The sequence below is a fragment of the Crocodylus siamensis genome, chromosome 15 (assembly GCF_052110815.1).
Source record: "Crocodylus siamensis isolate JL-2025a chromosome 15, ASM5211081v1, whole genome shotgun sequence".
Classification (NCBI taxonomy): domain Eukaryota; kingdom Metazoa; phylum Chordata; order Crocodylia; family Crocodylidae; genus Crocodylus; species Crocodylus siamensis.
In genome coordinates, this window is record NC_143409.1 from 38,674,734 (window position 1) to 38,697,998 (window position 23,265).

The 23,265-nt window shown below is 39.1% G+C and overlaps 1 protein-coding gene across 4 annotated transcripts in view; it reads right to left on the reverse strand.

Annotated features, from left to right (window-relative positions):
* Positions 1–23,265, reverse strand: part of MINDY2 (MINDY lysine 48 deubiquitinase 2) — an 80,661-nt gene that overhangs the window by 54,925 nt on the left and 2,471 nt on the right. For all 4 annotated transcript variants that reach the window (XR_016439381.1, XM_090029301.1, XM_090029303.1 and 1 more), the window contains exons 2-3: positions 14,261–14,318; positions 8,845–8,909 (exon numbers count right to left, since the gene is read on the reverse strand). Coding sequence is in view for 3 of the 4 variants with exons in the window: in XM_090029301.1 (XP_089885427.1) it covers positions 8,845–8,909; positions 14,261–14,318 (123 nt within the window). In the remaining variant the exon portion in view is untranslated. The remainder of the gene's footprint in view (positions 1–8,844; positions 8,910–14,260; positions 14,319–23,265) is intronic.

Genomic DNA, 23,265 nt, shown 5'->3' on the forward strand with positions numbered 1-23,265 from the left:
GTAAGCCGAGGCAGCACAAAGAGTGATTCTCAACAAGGGGCAATACTGCACTCCAAAAAGTGATGGTGGGGTGCCTGAAAATGTTGACAACCACTGCTGTAGGGTCTCTTATCACTGTTGTTGGGCAGTGATTCTCAATGAGGGTTCTGCAGCACCCTGGGGTGCCTTGAGACCCTTTCAAGGGATGCCATGCAATGGTAGCACAGTTAGGTGTGCAAACATGATTTACAGGATAAATCCAGAGATTTCAAATAGGAATCCATCGCATTAACAACTTCCTGACCTGTTGTGGTTTTTCTGGGTTCTCTGAAACGGAAGAATTGCTCTACTATTTTTCTGTAGCCAAAAAAAAACCTAAGAGCTGTCATTTTCCAAGAAGTGCCTTGAGTTTAACAAGGGGTACTGTCAGTCTGACCCGTTGCAAAACGCTGCTTTAAGATGCCACTCTGCCAAATCTTCTACCTGTATTAGTATCTAAAGACAGAGAGGTTAAACCTTCAGAGCAGGGACTAAACAAATATTTTTTTTTTGGGGGGGGGGTGTTCTTTTTAAAGTCCAGAGTTTCATATTTTAAGCTTTCAATTTGTTGGTTTTCAGGAAGGAAAAAGGACAAGCAGCAGCATGTGAAACAATATTTGTTACCCTTTCTGCAGGTTCTGGTTCCATAAACAGACAAAGGAATTGCAAAACAGACTAGAAATGGATAAGTAGCACTATTGAGAGATGCTGATAAAACAAAAGAAACCAGCTAGTGAACGGTTAGTAGCCACTAATAGAGGCAAATTTCCTCATCTACCAGAGCAGCTATGCAGAAGCAGAATTCTACCATTTGCAAATCCCCACTGAACTTTGCCTGACATCAGTCTACATGTCACTCCTTCTTACCAACATTAAAGAAGCCAGATTCAAGTAATTCCTATCTCTTCTCTCTCCATGTCCCCAAACCAGAAATCCAACACTAGAGGAAAAAAGGTGTTTATGGGCCACCTGTCCAGCAATATCCTGGACTTCAAATAATGGAGACGGGCTAGAAAAACAATTGAAACAGAACTACAGAAAAGTTTAAAATATGATAAAACTGTTAGAGTTTTAAAATTAAAGTATTATTTGAAACACAAACTTGACTATTACCCCTTGAAAGCATTTGACAAGAAACAGGACTAGATCATTAAAATAATAAATGATACTTTAACTTGGCTTTACAAAATTCTTTTTTCCTAGCTGAGCAGGGTAAAATGTTTGGAGAGGTTACTTATTAATATAGGAGAATAATTATACCATACAGCTACCTTTGTATAAACCTGAAAAGTAAAACAAAACAAAAACAACTTTGCTTTAATCAAAAACATTCCCATAACCTTATTCTGAACACACTTTCAAATAGTTTCTAGGAATAGTTTTTCAAATAGGAAACCTGGCATAAAAGTAATCATTATTAAGATGACATGATCTACCTACTTCTAGAGGAAATCTGCTCTTAACTGAGGGAATCATGAGCATTTTGATGGAAAAATCCTCACAAATCATACAAGTAGTTTTTTCCACTAGGTTTATAAAGTGTACATGTAATCGTGGACAATAATTGAAGCTCTTCAGATAGCTTCCATTCCTTGAGATGTATCCTTTAAGAGGAGGGAACCAAGGCTAGTCAGTGCCTTGCAAGATCTTCACTAACAGCTTTTTACAATCCATCAAAACCATGGAAGAAATAAGCAGAGATGCAAGAGGACAGAGAGAGAGCATAGTATTTTCCACCCAGAGGGAATAAGTACGTATTTCACAGTAAGTGTAAAGCAAGTGTTTTTCAGTAAGTGAGTATGAAAAAGTATTACAAGTTGCAAAGTGTTCAAAGAGAATTCATGATTTGACCATCAAGAGTTTACTGAAAACTTTAGTGACCTATTTTGATAGAAAACCAATAAGAGAGAATTCAGCATGAGCACTGTGGACAGAAAGGGTCAAAAGAACAGAGCTAAAGAATGGTAGAGTTTAAACCAGTTGAGGTGAGGGAAAGGGAAATAATGAGTATGAAGGAGGCAGGAAGCAATGACAGTAGAGCTACGGGATGGACATTCAAGAGAAAAAAAGATGACAAACAATGAGTCATGAGCCAATTACGTTTACAGGACATAGGTGTACAGGAGGATGACTTATCCAATTAAAAGCAATCTATTAAATGGCACTGAAATTGTAGACAACTGGATCAATTAAACAATGTACTAAGCAAGAGATTTTAGTTGAGAAGTTAATTTGTATCAAGTTAATGAGTGAATCAATAACCTGATTAAGACCCAAGCCAAAATGATTGTGTGTGTTGGAATCCAGCAAAAACATATGTATTACAAAAAAAAAAAAACCAAAAAAAACAGTTTGTGTGTATTCATAAAAACTAAAATTACTCTTGTAAAATAAGCTGTATTTTCACTAAATTGATAAAAGGTACATCTCTGACCCAGGGGTACTTCAGGCTTTTGAGATTTTATCCCAAACTACAAAACTGCTAAAACTATCAGAAAAGGCTTTAATAAGATTGGCAAAAATGCTGCTTTCTCCCTACACTCTACTGCAGCCAAGGATTTTGGTGGAAAAGGCTCTCCCCCAGATTATTTTTAACACAAAAAAAATGAGCCACCTTATTATGCTGCTATAACTTAAATAAAATGATATTGCTTTTATAGTGTTTATCTTCAATACCACTAAGGCTGAAAAATAATTTTTAGTAATTTACTGAAGTTAAATCTATGCTAGTTACTAGACATGTTCTGTAGATCCACTACTACACACACACACACACACACACACACACACACATGTTAGTCCAGATTTGAATAATGGTAAAGAAGAGAAAAATCCGTTTCTAGTGCGTTAGAAAATTTTGTCTGTTCAAATAAGCCACTCTTAGAATGAGGTTGGAAATTCCTTCCCACAAGTTATATTACACTCCTCCCAGTGAAAGTGTCAAATGTTAGTCCTCAGTAAAGTGAACAATTCTTGCAGTAGAATCAGCCAGATCAGTTCTCAATTAAATGCCTTTTGTATTGAATACTTATGTTTTAAAAATCAAGACAGCGCTTATTAACATTCAACATTTACAGTCAGTTTCATTTTGTGTAATCACTTTTGATATTTTAACATTCTATTTCTTTTTATAAAACAGTATGCCGAGAAAGAGAGAAATGAGTCACAGCACAAATACACAATACCCTTCTACTAACACCCATACTGTTTGCTCTTATTGGATTGATGTGATAAATTTCTCAATTAGATTTTCCTCATGTGTATCTAGACCAAAAAAAAAGTTAAATTTAAATTTGGGACCACATATCAGTAATTTAAGAGTAAAGCACATCACAAGGATGTAGTAGCTATCTCAAAACCAAGCATTATAAAACAAAACAAAACGAAACAAAAAAATCAGAAATAAAGATACTTCTTTTTTTAATGAATCTTATGTATGTTAAAGGTAAAATAGAAGACGGGGTAGATTGCACCTCAGAGACTAAATCAGACATGCATAGCATGAGGTTTTGTCCACCCAAGTTCATTTCATCATTGTTTAGGTACCTAAACAAACTTAACATGGCTATAGAGATACCATGCAATTGAAAGTAATGTGTAATTGTGTTTACAGTCTCAGATGAAACTTCAAAAGACTTGCATAAAAAACAGCATATCAAATTTGGTGTTGATGGATTCGAAGTAAGAACAAGTAAGATTGCTACAAAATATTGGTTAAACCTGCAGTTCATTTATCTACAAGCCAATTTAACATGGAATTTCATTAAAAGAATACTTTTCTTTAATCTTGCAGAGGAACATAAGAAAAAATGTGCTTAGCAATTTTTCAGTAAGCCCACTGATTTGGGTATGAGAAAACCAGAGGCTGCACTTTAATTTAGTAGCTAATTTTCTTCACCCTCGTCCAACTGGGGTATAACAATCACATTTTCCATAATACTTTTAGTAACCACTGATAACCAGTTACTAACTTACACACACACACACACACAGACACACACACACACACACACACCCCTTTAGGTCAAAGTTTAACACACAATTAAATCAGATCTTGGATTACGTTCCATGTCGGACTATACTGTATTTTAATTTTAACTTTGATAATGATATTCACCTTGATGTTTCCAACATAGAATGGGAAGAAGTAAACATATATACTCTGAAACAAGATTAAAAGTGCATAACCCCAAACTGTATAATAAATTTAACCCAATGAAATATTCTCTATTCTTAAAAATGTTATATACAGTCAACAAGAATCAGCTATGTCTGTATGTAGATTGGGTGTGAAAAATTCACTCACCAGAAGTAACTGGTGGAACTTTCCCTACTAAATGTTGGAGTCTAGGTTAAATTTTGCAGAAGCTAACATAACTATCTTTCTGTTTAAAATGACTGTCTATTCTTTACTGTTCCAAAGAAAATTCTTCTAAAACAAGCATACTTCAGCACAGCCAGTCTTTTCAAGTCAGTTCCAGTTCCTCTGCATAGTATTATCAAGCAGCAAACTGAGTAACAACCTATTCTTTTTCACTGATTTCAGAACCATGTGATCCTTCAACATGTGTTCCACTCTTAGTGTGCATGTGTCCTACATGATCAGATTCCTTCTAAATAAAAAAAACCCTATGAAATAGGTTCACTTATGGAGCTGTTTTTCCTGAACTTTTTCTGTATGCTGCCTAACATCCTATTGAACTGAATTCCCAGATTGGTGGCAGAGAAAGTGTCTTTACCATCGTGGTAGTATGCAAGAAGTTGACATGCTGCATGATGATTATTCAAGTATAACACCAAGGTGACAGTTTTCTCCTTATTGAGTGGCAGGCACCATTGATGATAACATTTTTTTCAGAACTGTAAGGTCACAGGAGTCCATTATCTCCACTGCTTCCAACTACTTTGAGCTCCTTGTTATAAGCAGGTCAACAACACACAAAACTGAGCAAAACAGGAACAAGTATAGAGTTCTTGGAAGAGCCATTCTTCAGTGCATATGTGCAACTCCATCTACTGTTCAGAAGGAACCAGTACATCTACTAGACAAAATCTCCTCTACGGTATGCAAGCTGCAGATATTTTAAATAATGGTGCTTCAGCACCCTACTGCTGCGTCATAATGCGTCATGAGCCGTAGGAAAAAAAAAGTCAACAAACACTGCCCTGCACTCTTCCTTTGCTTCAAAGGCTGACTCAGTCTTGGTAGGAAGAGGTACCAAGAAAGGAACTTCACCGCTCACCTGTAACAAATCTGTCCACCAGCTTAAAGAGGAGAGGACTCCTGAGGAAACTGTGACCAGCCTGTCCCTGGTGTGCCTGTTGGGTAGATACATAGATTTCAATCAGCCTTGCAGAGGTAGCAGGTGAAATTTGGAATATTGTATGATTCAAGGTCAGACTGCCACCTGCCTCGTGAGCTTGAGGCAGTTCTTCACCCATGTCCTGGGTTGAGTGCAGAGCCTGTTGAGAAATTCTACCATAGCGCTGAAGGATCTTTGCCCGTCACCCTCCCTCCCTTACTCCAAGGTGGACTCCAAGGCTTCTGGACACTGGAACTCACTAGTGAGCAACTCTGTGCCTCTAACAACCACCACTCTGCTCACTCTGTTGTCTCATTTGTTACTAATACCACTCAGCCTGGAGCAGGGTACATAAGGGAACACTGCTCTCTATGTTGGCCATCTTGTAAGATGACCTTCAAAAAGAGGGGTCTGATGGAAGTTATTCCTGATGGAAAAGTCCATGCTGTACTCAACTCCTCCCCACTGCCTCTCAACCCAAGAAGTCCAGGGAAGATCAATCATTTCACTGGCAAGTTGCAGCTTCACCTCCTCAAAAGTTGCCTCCTGTCACAGACCACATTCCTCAGCAATGAGGCAGGAACACCACTCCAGCCAGCAATCCAGGCACAGCTTGTCATTGCCAGTTCCACACAAGAGGCTCAAAACCTTTCCCACATGGTCATTAAACTGAAAAAAAAAATTACAGATCCATTTCTCTTCCCAAAGATCTGACACCAATGGTTCCTTTGCCTAAGAACCATGCTACCCCGGTACTATACTGGCATTGATCTCAACAAAGACCTTCCATACCTAAAACTTTACCTTAAGCCAAAGAATTACCTCCTCAAAACAAGACTTCACCTCAAACACTGGACAGCTCAGTACTGAAGCCATTTGTGATCCCAGACAATTTTCAGTAGACTCAGTTCCAGACTCTCCTCCCCTGAAATATTTGAGAGGACGTCATCTCCAAGATGCTCTCCAACCTGACCCAGCATCGTGCAGGACCAGCACTGTGAACAGGACTACAGCTCCAGTAGATGAGATGTACTCATTCTCATCATCTTGAAGGCACACTTGACAGTTTCCTTTGCTCATACACAAACCCACCCTGAGTGGCACAGTGGGAGTTCCTCAGGGAACAGACGGAAGCAATGGAAGAACACGAAAAGAGAGCAGGAGCCTTCAGGGAGCAACCAGCTGTTAACTCTATATGCCCACGGTATGCCTACCAATTCTAAGTATACTGGTTTCATGAAGTATGAAATCGTAACTTCAGGAAACACACTTCAACTGTCTCTTTTTCCAAAGAAGTCAATAAAGCCACCTCTAGGTCTTCAACTCCAATCAGCAGAGGGTGAGAGTACTATAGGAAGGAGTCTTTCCACAGATCCAGAACACCCCAATCCTAAAAAGAGGACCTCATCCTCATGTCCTGTTAAGGCAGTTAATCTTCTCTCCTCTACTTCCCAAGATGAGTTTAAACTGTTTTAAAGATCTCTTCAAAGAAACTAAACAGATTTTTATTTTATATTCTACTACAAGGTCAGGCAAAAACTTAAGATCTTTTCCATACAAAGAGTTTGGACATGATAGTTTTTTAATGAAAACTGGGGCCTGGAAAAAAAAAACAAACCAAAAACATACTTTGGGCTCTCTCCTGCCTACTTCAAAGAGAGCTGATAGAAATACCAAGTTCCAAAAAAGGGGCTTAAATACATTCATCAATATTGGGCCCTACTTTTTTGGGAGTGCAATGATTTCAAGAGAAGCACAGAACAGAAAAATCCCATCCCTCATGAAAAGTATCCAAAAAGACTGACTCCAATTGATTATAAGTTATGTGCTTCCATAAACCTAAAGATGAAAATCATTTATTAATAAACTCAGCTCTTCAAATACAATATTCTCCTTTGAAATTAACTATCAATCAGGCATAATAAAATAACTACCAAGGGAACAGATGGAAGAACTGAAGGCTTATGAATCAAGGCCAGCTCACAGCCAGTATTCTCTTTGTACACCACTTTCAATGCCTCAGATATGGCTAAAATGGTATTTTCTGCCATTGTGAGGTATTCTTTCTGTCTTAAGGCACGGTATATTAAAGGGGATTGAGCTCTTTAAGTAACAGCATAGGCAGGATGCTTCAAGTTTCAAAGGCACCAAGGTGACCTGCTATCTCTGTATTTTGGTCCCTGCATCTCAGGGGAAGCAGCAGAAAAGAGTCCTACTGCAACAGACTTCAGTCAAAGTACTAACCCTAGCAATGATCTTCTGAGCCTCTATGGCAGTGGTCTTCAACCTTTTTAGACTTAAGGTACCCCTCAGAAAATGCCAGTTCTTATTTTTCACTAATTTCTGGCTACAGAAAAACAGAACAATTATTCTGTTGCAAAGAAGTCAGAAAGACCACAACACGTCAGAATATTTTTGACATTGTGGATTCCTATTTGAAAACTCTCAGTTTATCTTGCGAATCATGTTTGCACATGTAACAGCATTGATATTGTGCAGCAACCCACAGCACCCTGGTTAAGAATCACTGCTGTATGGAAAAGTAAATTTTGACAGATACCATCCATCTGATGTTTTGTCACTCAGACCACAATCTGGACCTTTTTTGAAGGATCAATTTTGATGCCGTGATCAAGAGCCTGGCAAAACTTCCAATTAATCCTTTTTCTTTCTTTCCCTTCTTTTTTTTTAAGCAACCACATCTTTTCTTGCCTAGAAGTTTAGATGGGAACCTCGAGCTGGTGGGTCATTAAGATAGTGAGCAAGGGGTATCCATCCAGTTTCAGTCTTTTCCCACCACCTCTCTATTCTTTATCCCTCTTGGTTTAAATTAGAAAAAAATACTTAAAAATTAAATACTTTTCACATAAATCTTAATACTTTTCATGGTATGTTTGTGATTAGGCTATAGCAGTACCTACAGATAAATGTGAAGTGATTACATTTTGTATTCCTATCTGCTTAAGGTAGCCTAATCTACAACGTGGTTTTCAGCTAACAAATTTCAGTATACATGTCTACTATGAGCTCTCCAAGGACACTATAACTGAAAGGAAAAACTTTTTTAAAATAAAGCACAATGCAGCCTTTCACGCAGATTTTGCAATGGCTAAAATGACAGTGTGCAGAGCCTTAAGTCCCTTTCTTTCTGTTGGAGAAAAAAATAAGTAGACTGTATACCAAGAACAAAAAGAAAAAAAGACATGGTACGGGTGAAAATTTAAATAAGAACTATTTTTCCTCCTTTTCTAAAGAGAATGATGTGCACACTACTAGCCAGCCTTATTTCAGAGAAAAAGAACAAAACTGAGTTTTTAACTTAATATACAAGACCCGCAGTACAGAAATCTCTAATTTATTAAAAACAGCGTGTGGGAAAAACAAACAAAAACAATTATTCTCCAACATATTTAACTTCAGTAACAAAATTCAACACAAGTACTTTTATAAAATATAAGAAAACAAAGAATATTTTAGTTCATTACTGCAACATACACAATTTCTTTTTAGAAACTCTGCTTACCTGCTCATAATTCAGACGCTGAATTTCAGAAATTTCTTTTGGTTTTGCATCAAGAATATAATCTCCTAAAAAAGGAGAAAGTAAATTGTTTACATTTATAGCTGATCCCACAGCTCCAAGCTCTAAACAAACTTTTAATGAGCATGTCTCTGTGAAGCTGTTTGGTTATTTGACTATATAGTGGCACCTAAGTTCTCTAAGTTAATAAGAGTTCAATCTCTTAGACCTTTAATCAAAATTAAATAAGAATAAAGGTAATATACACTTTTCATAAAAGCCAAATGACAGGCAAGCAATTCAATAAGAACAAAATTTGGGTTCTCTCTCTATCATTATTTTTTAAGCTCAATTTTCTTGGCTACATGACACTTTTTTCAACTGTTAACCCCATTAATTCAATTTAGAACCTAAAATTCAAGCTGGGTTCTTGTTTTCTCAACATATTATGAACAAATAACATTCTGCAAGCTAATTGCATCCACTTGAGTATAAATTAATAGTTTAACTGAACAACAAAACTGTTTAGCCACCTAAATTCAGCGTGATCTTCAAGTTACAGGTTGAGTCTAAAAAGCTGGCAATTAGTGAAAGATGTTTACTTTTAAGTGAGCAATCCTGAGCTGGAAGAGTCTAACATCATAAAATAATTTTTATAAAATCAAATGCTGTTGATTTTAGTACATTTCTAAGACACAAAAATACTGTTTAGTTTACAAGTCATTTGTTTATTTTATAGCCTTGCTGATAACTGAATAAAAAAGCACAGCTTTTATCACATAGTAACTGCTGTTCTTCAAAAATACTGTAGTCAGCATGGTTCATTTTAAACATCCTCGTGAATCCCATACTTGGAATATTTTGATTAGCCATGCCTATTCAGACTGCACAGGTATCTTGTGCCTTTTCATGCTCTAGTGCAATGAAAAGATGAGTCAGAGTGCCTGTGATCTTTATTCAGTTCCTTCACAACCTGAAGCCCATCTTACACAATCCTGGCCAGCTACACCTCACAGTACCATAGTTACTTTAGATAAGTAACTGATTTTTCTCTTTTTAGTATGTCCATGGTGATCCAGATAGATTAGGGTTGTCAAACTCTTCGGGCACCCCAAACCTAAGCCAAACCCACTTCCAGCAGCAGGACAAGTGAGGGCAGCATCAACCACTGTGGGTATCTGAGCTGCTATCCCAGCTCAGAGAGCCATAGAGGTTAATGCAGCCATCGTTCACCCCGCCACCACTGAACAGGGCTGTATACTCCAAAATTTAATGGCAGGCCCTGCCCCTTAATTCCTGGTCCCTCCTGAAGCTGCATGTGCTGGATGACTCCCTTGATAGAGATCATTGACAAGCAATATCCTCCTTCTGGATGGTGGGAATAAGGACAACCAACTACATCAGCTGAACAGAAATTGGAATAATATTCTCCCACATTTGACATTGGATCTAGGAGGAGCAAAACCCAGCAAATAAGGAGTTAAACAAGAGTGAATTGCTGCAATGCCACTATAACTTTTAAGACGCAATCAGAAGTTGCTTCAGCTCTGCCAGAGTGAGTGTGATGAACAAGAGGGGAAAGTGCGTGCAAAAACCAGATAGTAATCTGATGCTTTACACTTGAGTTGTCTACTTAGCTTAGCCTTTAGGATGAAACAGATAGGTCTTTGAAGCAGCCCATGACTGTCAGAAACAAACTTAGGGACAATGCAACAAGAAGGTACAGTTTATTCTGTCACACATGGACTACAGCTTAGGAAAGACCACAGGTAAACTAGCTTGCTTAAATGAAACATGCGGTTCAAGCTAAAGCTAGACAGACAGACATGGTCAAACACATAGTTCACAGCAATGACTACTACCTAGTCATCAGCTGAAATCTCTGCCAAAGGTCCTGTTATATCATTATGGTTCAGGCTCATCTCCCAACCTGTTGTCATGTCAAACCTGCTAATTGTGATGGAGATTAGCCTGGAATAGGGAGTCATTTTCAAATTAACAGAACCGCAAATACTGTTTGGGGCTGGTACTAGAAACACTTTTGGATGGGTAGAGGATGCTAAAATGTCCTCAAGGACTTCAGAATGGCCCTGAAGTACATCTGGGAACACAGCATTCCTTCAGTCCTGGAGCTAAATGTACCTGTCCCCTCAAGTGAGAAATACCTAGCAGCTGCCTGCCTGGACCCGCCCAGTGATTTCATGTGGCTGTAGCCAAGAAGGTTAATGAATTAGGGCCATTGACTTCAAAGCCATATCTTACTTAACTATTGCTTTCTGAGAGTGCGCTTTGGCAACCCTTTGTCTTTCACTGGTAGAATCCTTCCACTCTTCTCTGCTCCCCTATGGGAATGTGAAAAGGAGCATTTTCACATCATATATTTCGCAAACAACAATTGATTTTTTTTAAACTATGATTCATAACTGTAGATAAGCCATGAAACAGCCGGGGGGGAGGGGGGGGAGTTATGCCAAAGGTGTCCAACTTCTTTGGATTCTTTGCTTTTGGTGTCCTTTAGGCTGATCAGCCTTTTCCTGTAGAAGGGCATACCATTTTTCAAAACTCTTCTCTGGGACTTGAAACCATTTTGTTTGGCAAATAACGCCAGAGTAGATCAAAGGCCTATAACAGGTTCCATGAAGTACTCATTTATTGACAGAACAATTTCTGTCATTACCAAAGAGTTCATCAGCATGTCAAATAATTTGGAACATTTGCTTGAATTAAAGTTGTTCCAGCATCCAATACATCTAAAATTCTCAATAAGAGCTCCTAGAATACCTAAAAGGTACCGGTGGTTGGTGTCTGAGCTACGATGATCACTTTACAGGAGAGGAAGCTAAAAGAACAAAAGAGAATTTCTTGCACTCATTCCATTATTTTAGATTGCAGTATTTCCAGTTCAGGGGAGGGTGCTATGTGTGCTGATGCTGGAGGTGACTGGAATCTCCTCTAGGTAGAGACAGGTAAAGGAGGTGACCAAGATAGCACATTTTATGGATTCTGGTCCAATTGTGAATGGCCCCATCACTGCCAGTCTTGTAACTGCACAAATCCTGTAATACCTGCTGAAGTGGCTATTCTGGTCAGTCTGGAGACAACTCTTTGGTGGAATTGGGTGAGATGGAATGGCCCAAAGAAGTGGGTATGCCCAGAAAACAGCGTACTATTTGTGTAGTTCTTGTAATAGCAGCACTAGTGTTTGGAGGAAATGTGAAGAGAGGTTCTCAAATGCAAACTTCAGCACCAGTGTTCAGTCTGTGCTGAGGCAAGTGCCAGGCTTGCTCTTGGCATTAACATTGACAATGGTACCATGAATGCCTTGACTTTCTTAGCCACTAGCATCTTGTTAAGCTTTACTGCATAACAACTGCTCTGTGATGACTACCCTACAGCACTTTTCCTACAGCAGTTTAAAGGCTAAATTGTCTTAGTTTAGGTCTCTTGCACCAATGGCTACCCTACAGGAAAGTAACAAACAGCAGCTCAGTTTCAATAGGTAATATCACATAGGTTTTTTCCACAGTCAAAATACAGAGTCAATCAAATAACTGAATGTCGTACATCCTCAGGCCACCTATAATCACACTGATGATTCTCCTGCACTCTTTTCAGTTCATTGAAGGCTATGCTTTCATGTACTGTAATGTGAAAGCACGCACATCAGCAGTTACTGCAGAGCAGCTGTTACTTGCTTTCTTTTACCCTGTAGTAAACTAGTTCATTTGTCCCTTTGACTCCTCTCTTCAGTATAGACATAATATATGCTTAAAGCTACACTGTGTAACCAGGTTCTGCAACCAAGGTTGGTGCCAACAGTTCAGTAGTAAAGATCCTGACTGAGCTGGATACTGAAGTACCATGTCAGCTTAGCCACTTTATTAAGTCTTTTCTCTTCACTGAAACTGGAGGTGTGCCTGATAGCAGGAATATTCAGAAAACAGTCACCATAGTTCAGGCCATGCCTTCTCCATCTTCATGGACTTTTCCAAGGAGATGCAACTTGATACTTGCATGTCTCCACTTCCAAATGCAGGAATAAAAAAAGCAAATGCTGGGATATTTGTTGTAGATACATCCTCCAAGGTAGCAGATAAATCTACTATGCCCAATCAGTGGGCTGTTATTCCAAATGCAGGATTCAACCCCAATTGCTATCTCCATTTCTAATTGCCATGATTGTGTGTGCGTGCATGCGCATGTGTTTACACATGCGCGCACTTTTTTCCCCTAAAAGAACAAAATTATTTATTGAAAAAGAAAGCATCAATTATGAAAAGACAAAGGTAAAATCTAACCATTAATCCTAAATAAACATCTTAGAATTAAACTAATGTGCGATATTGCAAGCTGCCCATCCAGTTACAATTTATTGAAGTCTATTATTCCATTTAAGATAATTTGGGATTCAACATTCAGATACTGGGCAATAAATGTCTTAATACCTCTTTTAAAAATTATGCAACCACCTTTTTCTGAACTAAAAATTATGTGCTGCTGTTGGGAAGGACATGGTATATTTGCATGTAGTGTGGCTGAATTTTTGCTTTAAATGCAAAAATCAACTCAAAGTTAACTGGCAGTTCCGAAATGCATATTCCTGAAACAATAAACTTGTACTACCTCTGCCACCTATAACAACCACATAGCACACATTCATTATACATTTTCCACCTATTTATTTTAATCCTGGACAAAATATTCCCTAGTGAGAAAGTTATCTATATTTTTTTCTTTACATGTTGCAGATTAATTATATATGAAACTCTAACATCATTCTGAAGCCATTACCCTTTGAGAGAAGAAAGTGTACAGAGCTGAAGAAGTATAATAACTGCACTTTTCTGTCAGTTAGAGACTTGTCAAATGTAAACAGTTGAACCTATGTTGGAGACTGAATCTGATAATAAAATGGTGCCTCCAAATAAGAAACCCCATTCATTGTGTCAATTCCATTAATTTTTGCTGTTACTTTAATTGGGTCAGACTGCCAAGGGGTAGAATAAACTTACTGTGGATAATTAAAAGGCACAGCTGCCTCATTATGTCTCAGGAGCTATAAAAGGACCAACATAGGGAACACAAGATCAGTATGATCAGATTAGTATGTTGTAGTATCTGGCACATGCTACATGCCCACTTGCATTATCTGGGCTCAAGGCTGGCAACCACAGTAACGTTTTATATTCAACTTAGAAGACAGTGCACTAAACTTCTGACAGCAGCAGTTAGGAAAATCATGAATTATAACCAATATTACAGTTTATTATCCCATGAAATATGTTGTGTAATCCATACTCAACTAACTGCTGTGGGAGAAAGTAATACAAAAAAAATCCTCACACAATGATACTATGTAAATTGGTAAATTACTTCCTTAAATTCAGTAATAACTTCTCTATTACTGATTACTACTAACCTAAATATTCCATCAGCTGTTCTGCTGTTATGATTTCCATCATCGGTGGCAGTTTGACCTGTGAAAGAAAAGCATTTTTAAAAAAAAACAAAAACAAGAGGGATGCCCAACTTCTGCAAGCCTCCTGGACACATGGTGCAGGCCACTTTGCCACACACCCTACTCCTGCTCCCTCCCCGTTACCGCCAACTGTGCAATGCAGTGAGCACTTCCCACCCACTCCACAACACCATATTGCACTACATAGTCCCCACTCTCCTTCCTGCACAGGGTCCCTTGATCTACCTGAGCCCCCACAGTTGCTGGCTCCCGTGGCCCCATGGACTGCCCCACCCTACCCCCAAGAGCAAGGGCTGGATGCAGAAGCTGGATAAGGGAAGAGGCAAGCAAGAAGAGAGTGCTGGGCACTTGGACTGATAGTCTGGAGGCTGCAAGTTAACACCTCAGGGACCACATGCAGCCCACGGCCCTGGACAACCTGGTCCAGAAAATACCATCATTGTATTACTACAAAAATAAAGAATTTCTATGATTTGAATAAACACACTAGCCATGATAAAAAGTCCCCATTGTAATACATGTAGCAGAACCCAGGTCTCTGGAAATGTAAAGCAATGAAACTGTTGTATACGGTCTTTGTGCTGTATTTAACTGTAATGTGATAACATTTCCATTTCCATCTCTCTCATTTTTCTACTTCCGTGGGTTTTTTTGGTTTTTTTGCTTCACTAAATCTCTTTTCTTTCCCTCCACTGCTTTCTTTTCCCTATTTTTCTTCTCTTTCTATGTATTTCCTTTCTTTCCCCAAGATCCCTTTCTCTTACTATATGGTCTTCCAAATAATTTCATTATTCCCTCTGTTCCCGTGATGCTGCAAATATAAAAAATCCTAGACAATAATAATCAAAAACTACTAAATACTGAGCACAGTTCAGAGGAAGTGCCTAGGCAAAATTTCTCTCTACACTGAAAGAAAAGAAGTAGAAAAGTTGTGTTGAAATTTTGGAGCTTGGAGTACTACGTTTCATATCAGCAATAGAAGCCGAGTGTCTGATAAATGTTAGTCCTCAACACAGTCTTGCAAACCTGTTTGGCCACTAAAAGAGAAAGGAGGTCTTTCAGTTTTTCTCTGCCAACCCTGAATGAAAGTCTGGAACCTCAGCTTGAGGTTCAGCCAAATAGCTTCAGTGCCTATTTCTGCTTAAACAGATGAAAATTCAAGATATTACTTCCAGTTCACTGTTTTCAGCAGGATTCCACATAACAGAAACAAATTAAGACAGCTTTTCGTTCTCCTGTACCTTAACAACACTATGAACAGTCTGCCACCATCTGCAAACTTTGGAAGAGAGCATTACTTTAGATTCCACCCTCCATCCCCCGCAAAATTTTAAGAACTGAAATCTCATTTACTAATTTGAGCTCAGATTTTCTAGAAACTGACTGCACTTTTACAGACAAGTACATTTTTAAACAAACCACTGGAAGTGATTTTTATAAAACTTCTCAACTTCATAGTAACATTTTCTCAATAGAATTAAATCACAAACACCTTAGAAGTAAATGCGTTTCAAAAATCTATCCTACAGTGATCACCATAAAAACACGTCTGAAATGTATGAGCTATGTAAACAGTAGAACCTGAAGGCAAGTCTTACATTTCCATTACTGAGCCTTAATCTTACCCCAGGAACAATGGCCACAAACTGGCAGAGAGCAGATTTAGGTTAGACATCAGGAAGAACTTCTTTACGGTAAGGGTTGGTAGAGTCTAGAATGGGCTTCCAAGGGAGGTGGTGCTCTCCCCTACCTTGGGGGTCTTTAAGAAGAGGCTAGACATTAGGGCAATGTGAAGCTTTCGTCTCCAATTCAATTCGGCAGAGATTTGGTCTAATTCAGTGGCTGAATATCTGAATCAAATCAGAGGACCGTTTAATCTCTCCGATTCGGAGGGTTCCAATTGAATTCGGAAAGATTCGGCAATTCAGACATAGACATAGCTTTAAATGTTTTTTCTATATACCTCTACCTAGAGGTATGTAGGAAAAACATTTAAAGCTGTGTCCAGGTGGCTCATGAATGCTGTGATGCTGAGGCACACGGAGTGTCTCATAGAAGAGTGGGGGGGCCCCCCCATCATACTTGGCAGTAGACCCAGAAGTGACCAGAAGCACTTCCAGGTCTGACAGGGAGCGCACTCCCCACCCCCCCAGCTCAGCGACTAGTGCCTCCTGGGTCTGGGGAGGCACCTGGGGTCCCCCCCATGGCCTATTGGGGAGCTGGGGGGTACGCCCCCCCCCCTCCCCCACATGCTCCCCAGCAGACCTTGAAGTGGACTGGAAGTATTTCCAGTCCACTTTCAGGTTTGCTGCCGAGTACATGGAGGGCCCCCCTGCTCTCGTCTGGGACGCTCTAGCTGCCCCAGCATCACAGCATTCATGAGCCGTGCCTGCTACCTTGAGGTATGTAGAAAAAACATTGAAAGCTGTGTCTATGTCTGAATCACTGATTCTCCGAATCACCATTAAATCTTCAGGATTCAGTCTAATCAAATCGGGGACTGTGATCTGAATCAACGAGTCATATCACTGTCCCTGATTTGGGCCGAATCTGAATCCAAATTGAATAGGGCCCGCTTCACACACCCGTACTAGACATGCACCTGGCTGGGGTCATCTGACCCCAGCGCTCTAAGGTCGAACCTAATGATTTGCCAAGGTCCCTTCTGACCATTGGCGACACACAGTGGGTGCATGTGCAAACCCTGTAAGAGCCAGCCATGAAACCGGAAGTTCACTTCCAGTTTTGCCGCTGGCTCAGTGATCGGCCGCTGGGGGATCCCCCTTCCCTCATCAATGATCTGGTGCCCCCAGTTGCCCATGCTTCTGACTCAAACATCTATGAATCTGGCCTACAGCAAAGTAATGCCAACTGACAGAAAGCAGCACTTAGAAGTCTGAAGAAAGCAAGCATACCCTACTCACTCAAATCCACAGGCACAGAAATATGTACAGTATAAGGCTGCACCAGGCTTGTCTCTGTAATCAAGGCTTTGATCTCTTCTGAGCTTGAGAGCAAACGCAGAGGACAAGCCCAGAACAGACTCACTGACAAGCATCCCTGCACTGTGCCGGGTGCAGCATTAGCATGGCTTTCTTGGGTTCCCCCATGCTAAGTCACACTATTGTCATGGTGAAGACAAGTCCCATGTATACTAGGTCTTATCAAAATCAAAGCAAAGTGATTTAAATGATGATCGTAGTTGAATCAAACAAGAAACCTTTATCTAAAAGAATTCTGAAACCTGCTTTGTATGTGTATTCTTACTTATATGCCACAGTTGATCACGGGAAAGGCTGAAAGAACTCAAACTACTTAGTTTGGAGAAGAGACAACTGGGGGACTTGATAGCCTTAAACACTTGAAGTGCGGTTATTAGGAGCAAAAAAATAGACCATTCCCTGTGACCATAAAGGATATAGATATAGGAGCAATGACCTCCTGAGGTCCCTCCCAACCCTGTTTTTCTTAGATTCCAGGATTAGTTAATAATCACTTCAATATGTTGATTTGCAACCTAAGAGGTAGCCCATACATTAAATATGGTGTTACTTTTAGTTAACACACAGGATGCACTATGATTACTAAGCCATTATACGTTTATTTATCTAGAATCTTACTTTTGTATTTCTGTGTTAAAAATGGCAAATGATGCATTTCTTATGTACTAATTTTTAATCATGAAATAATGAAACCGACAGCTTTATTAAACAGAAGATTATCTGCAGTTACTGAACCAACCTGACTGTTTCTGGTTCTCATCTTATTCAAGATTTTAGAATAAGTTAATCTTACCTTCTCAGACTTAATTTTTATTTATGGATTGGAAGAGGCAAAGAAGTGTTCCTGCTTTTTCAACTCCCAATTAGCTTCTCAGCTTTGAATGAATTAATTATTGAACTGAGCATAGTGAAAATACCGAAATAAAGACAATGTTCTCACTCCGCACTTGTAAAAGAGTTTACCGTTGTCAGAAGCTGGTTTAGTACTTCATCCAAATGCCTAGCTAGTAACTTCAACCCATTCAGTGGCTTGATCTTTAACATTCTGGCAGCAACCACATATTGAGTATTACTTTTTAAATGTTCTACCATATATTAAAATCATTTAGGAAATAAAAATCTTACCTTTAAGTTTACTTTTAAGAAGAAAATAGACTAAATAAATATTGAACATTTTTTAAATACAATATTATAGAAAGGTAAATAATTAATGTTAGCTACTCCCAACATAATTTGCAGTCCTGGGGTTCTTTTTGATTCATTGACTCTCTAAGATTCCTAAATAGCAATGATAGCCTACTGAACATTTCAACATCTACAGATAGTTTTGAGATTAAAGCCACTGCTCCATTATACAGACCTTCCAACAAGGTTGATAAAAATATATTAACTTTTTTTTATAAAGAGCCATATCACAAAAAACAAACAAACAAAAAAACACATTTAAAAAAAAAAAGTCTATTTGGTTATTTAAGTGATGAAATAAAAATCATTAGCAGTTTTATTTCTAAAAGGAAAACCTCTGAAGTATGAATTTAATATAAATTATATTATGCCCGAAGCCGAAAGTAAATGTGATCAATCCATGAGGCTTTCAAAAACTGAATTACAAACAAGCTGTGTATTTGTCTACATAAAGAAAGAATCAGAGGAGAAAAATACAACTCTGTGGGTTGAAACGTAAAGATATGACAAAATAGGTCACATACTATATTGGGGACTTGATATTGACCTAGGGGCTTTGCTACTGAGTGCAAAAAAAGGGTGAAATTATCATAGGCATTGGAACCTGGTCTCCAGTACAAAGAAAACACCATCATGCACCTCATGAGGATCATTCACAAAGGATCTGCAAGAATGAGATGGTCTCTCATTTTTATGTGATAGTTTCTCCCTACCTGAAGTTTGATTGCCTCAGTTCTCAAATTCATATAGGAGTTTCTGTATTTAAAATATTTTAGGTTGTTCTATTTAATAAAAATGTACTTTATATGCCATGTTGCATGCCTAATTAGATTCCTATTACTATCTAGTGCAGATACTGGACTCTAATCTCAAGCAAAAAGTTAATTATCTTCTAACATAATAGGTTAAATTAATAAAAATCTGAAAATGTTAAGCTATAAAATTGCTTAAATAAATGCAGTTCCAGTGAGACCTCCTACAAAGCAGAAAAGCTTTTGGCAGGCTGAAACAGGAGCCTTGTCACTTGGGAGGAGGGAGGAAGGTAGCTCTGCAAAGGGACCAAGGGGAGACGGAAACCTACAGAGAGGTCTGAAGAAATGACACCTATCCAGAGGACCATCAGAGCATATTAAGCCTTTAGGTAAGAAAGATGTGGACAGATTGTTGATATAGAACCTTGTTCTCCAAACACTTTATTCTTACTTCTAAAAAGCAAGTAATACTAGTTTTCAGAAAGCCTTCTGACAAATCTGTAGCACTAATCACAGGCTACTTATGGAAAAAAACAATAAGTGTCTAAACTGAATCCAGATTTCTAGACAAGAGCCACGGGTATGCAGGTAATTAAGTCCAAGGCCCAAACTAGCAAAAAAAAAAAAAAAAACCCTCTGAAAGTCCAGCTCTTATAAAAACACAAAGTCCAATTTCTGAGAGGGTATATTCTTTAGTCTCAAAAGAAAACAGAAATTCAGCTATACTTGTTAGCATGATGCATCCCCTCAGCTTTTAGCTTCTGTAAATTTTATTTAGTTTCAGGCTATTTATTTATAGTATGGCCAGATTTTCAAGGTGAATAATATCAAACTTTATTAGTGTATAGAAGAAGGATGATAGTAAAGGAAATTCTTGGTTTAACAGAGAATGTGATAGGTAGCATCAAGTATTTGCAATCCCCACGTTGAGAAAGAGAAGAAACTCTGGCAATGCAGTAGCTGTCTGGCAACCCCATGCTTCAGGGCTTCCTACTTGTCTGTAAGAATACGGACATCCCACAGATGTCTTCAGCAGCAGAGACTATGAGTTTGCCACTTGGCAAAACGGCTGTGGGCAGAGGGGAAGAGGGCAGCAGAACTCCCCGGGTTCCAGAGCCAGGCCATCAAGCCTCGCAGGCCACGATTTAACCCACCAGCTGGCACGTCACCAAGGAAGCCAAAGCGTTAAGAGTGCTGGTCAGCCACCTGAAGTAAACAACTTGGACAGCCCCACATTAATTAATTCTTCTCTTTCATTACCGTGGCAAGGCTCTGGCAATGCCACAATCTCCTCTGTTTTAAGCTATACCACCATAGTAGGGGATTCCTGGTTTCATGCCTTGCAGTCATAGGTGAAGACTTGAAATGGCAGTTCTGAAGAATCCTTGGGTAAATAGTTGTCTGCAAACAAAGGGAACTAGACTTCATGGCCCAGGAAGCTCCTTCCAATCCTACATTCCCAGCTGAAACACCTGTATAGACAATTAATTTTGATGGGTACATTTTTATATTTTTGCAGGGTTGAAGGATAGAGACCTATAAGATACCTAAAATGGTAAGTAAAAAAACACCAAAGAAAACTCTGTTGTTCTGTGAAAATCAAAAGAGCAAAGGGGAAAAAAAAAACAAAAAAAAACACACCACCCGAGGAATTTATAAAATTTTTTTCTCAATTTGATTTTTTTAAAGAAACAGACCCAATTCTCCAATGTCCTGCACCTTCTGCAATTCATACTTTAGAAAACTAGAGCATTTTATACCCACATGGCCACTAGCTCTAAAGGGGTAGTTAGTACACATATTTACCTTTGTAATGTAGTTAAAACTATGCACTGTGAAAGACAATGGAAGTCAGGCCCAATTTTTTTCTCTAAATGTTTAAAGTGATTCTAGTATGAACTTCATAGCATCTGCATCTTTCTTTCCACTGCTAAATGAAGCATCATCACTCAGGAAAACACATTAAAAGAGTTATTCATAAAGACAATCAACAGTTACCAGATTAACAACTATCTTTGTCTAAACAAACCACAATGTAGTAAAACTATGTCATTCCTATCACAAGCATCTTAGGGTGTGTGTGTAGATTAATCAAAATTTCCCGTTATGTCGATGCAACTGCATTTGTGTTTGCACGGCCCCAGGTTTCCTGGTGCTTTAAAGTCCATTTAGTGCCTTAAACAGCACTACCTGGAGATGTTTTAATTTGCGCTGCTTTCCTTTTACGCTACTTCAGCTGTGGATTTTGTTCGTGCAAACAGCCTAGTCTGTTTTTCCCCAGCCCACAAATGGGGACAAAAACACAAAGATCCTCAGAAGTAAGTACATTCTTTCAGGCCTACAAACTTCACTCTTGGCAAGCAAACAGCAAGGATTGATTTCAAAGGTAGGGGTTTTTTGGGGGGGTTCTTCTTTTTTTGCTGTTATTTTTAAAAGCATTTGTCTCTGGGGATGAACTGTGTTTTTCAATAAGATCCTGAAGATCCCTGAGGTTTTCTCCAGAGACTTCTCCTCAGTAAAAAATGCAGGTCTTGTCTGCTTTCTGCAGTCATTAAAGAGCTCATCAACATGTATTGTAAAGATGGTGGTAAGGCCAAATGGGTTCAGGTTGCTAGGGAATTACAAAATACACCTTCCACCATGAAGATGCAACATAGAAATCTTAGCATTGTAATCACAATAATACTCTAGAATTGGCTGTGCAATGTGCATACCCGAAGTCTCTATTACTTAAGTCAATGTTAAAACAGTTGAGTTCAGATAATAGGCTTTGATGTGATGTGCCGGAGATACATCTCCTTTAACCACTTTTTGTCATGCCATATGTTACATATGGAACAGCTTCCCTTTCCTCGAGTACCAAGTATCTTTCTCTTTATCCTTCAAAATCAGAAATCATGTACTTATTTCAAGTAGCCTATGGTAAAGGCCTCAGCATCTTTGAAGCACTGGAATGGGTTATCCAGGGAGGAGGTAGAAGCTCCATTGTTGGAAGTTTTCAAAACCCAGCTGGACAAAGCTTTGGCCGGGAAGGTCTAGGTGGGGATGGTCCTGCTTTTGAGCAGGGGGTTGGATTAGACACGACCTCCTGAGGTCCCTTCCAACCCTCTTTTTCTATGATTCTGTCTTGCTCTCTGTTATCCCACACATCTTCTGGAAGGAGGTCCCCCTCCCAAGACCCCCATTTTGTGTTTTTAAATACACATTAATGCCTAGCATTACAACCCTTTCCACCTTAAAGTCTCTTTGCAGATATGAAGTTATCCCCACATTACACCTTGTTTTGCATCCTCCCCACTTCACAAATGGGAAAACGGAGAAAGGAGGCAAAATGACTCGGACAAGGCTGCAGAGGGAGTCAGTATCCATGACAAGATTAAAACACAGAAGTCTCTCTCAGGCCTGTGCTCCACCCTAGTATATAATGATGTCTAGTATTTTAGATGGAGCACAACCTGCTGCATGCTTCCAGCTATATAATTATTTCAGGATTGGAATGTGCAATACACGTATGAATGGAACATACAATAGTAATAGTAGACTGGCATTTGTATAGCACAGGATACATTTCCAGTGCTGTTGTAAAGATCAGTAATTTTCCCCCAGAAATCACTGTTTGTGTTTCTAGTGCTACAGACACAGATTGGCTTTTAGTAGAAGTGTACATAGACGTGTTACACAACTGACTAGGGAATCACACAATGAATGTAGACCAGTCACAAGTGAAAAGTAATCAGCACAGGATTGGAATGACTCTCTGGCTAGAAAAGAGAGCGCTGACCAGCTACAGAACTAGCCTTTGAAAATATGGGGCCCTGCTCCAGGTTCAGACGAAGGCTGGAGAAAAGCCAGCTGTACAGTGGTTGCACATTTTCAAGCATGAACTTCAGAGCTAGTTGGCTGTTTTTCTAGCTAGAGAGTCATTTTTGTCCTGTGATGCGGCTGGCCTACATTTGCTGCGCCATTCACGGCCGAACCCTACCATGGATGCAAGGTGTGGCAGGGG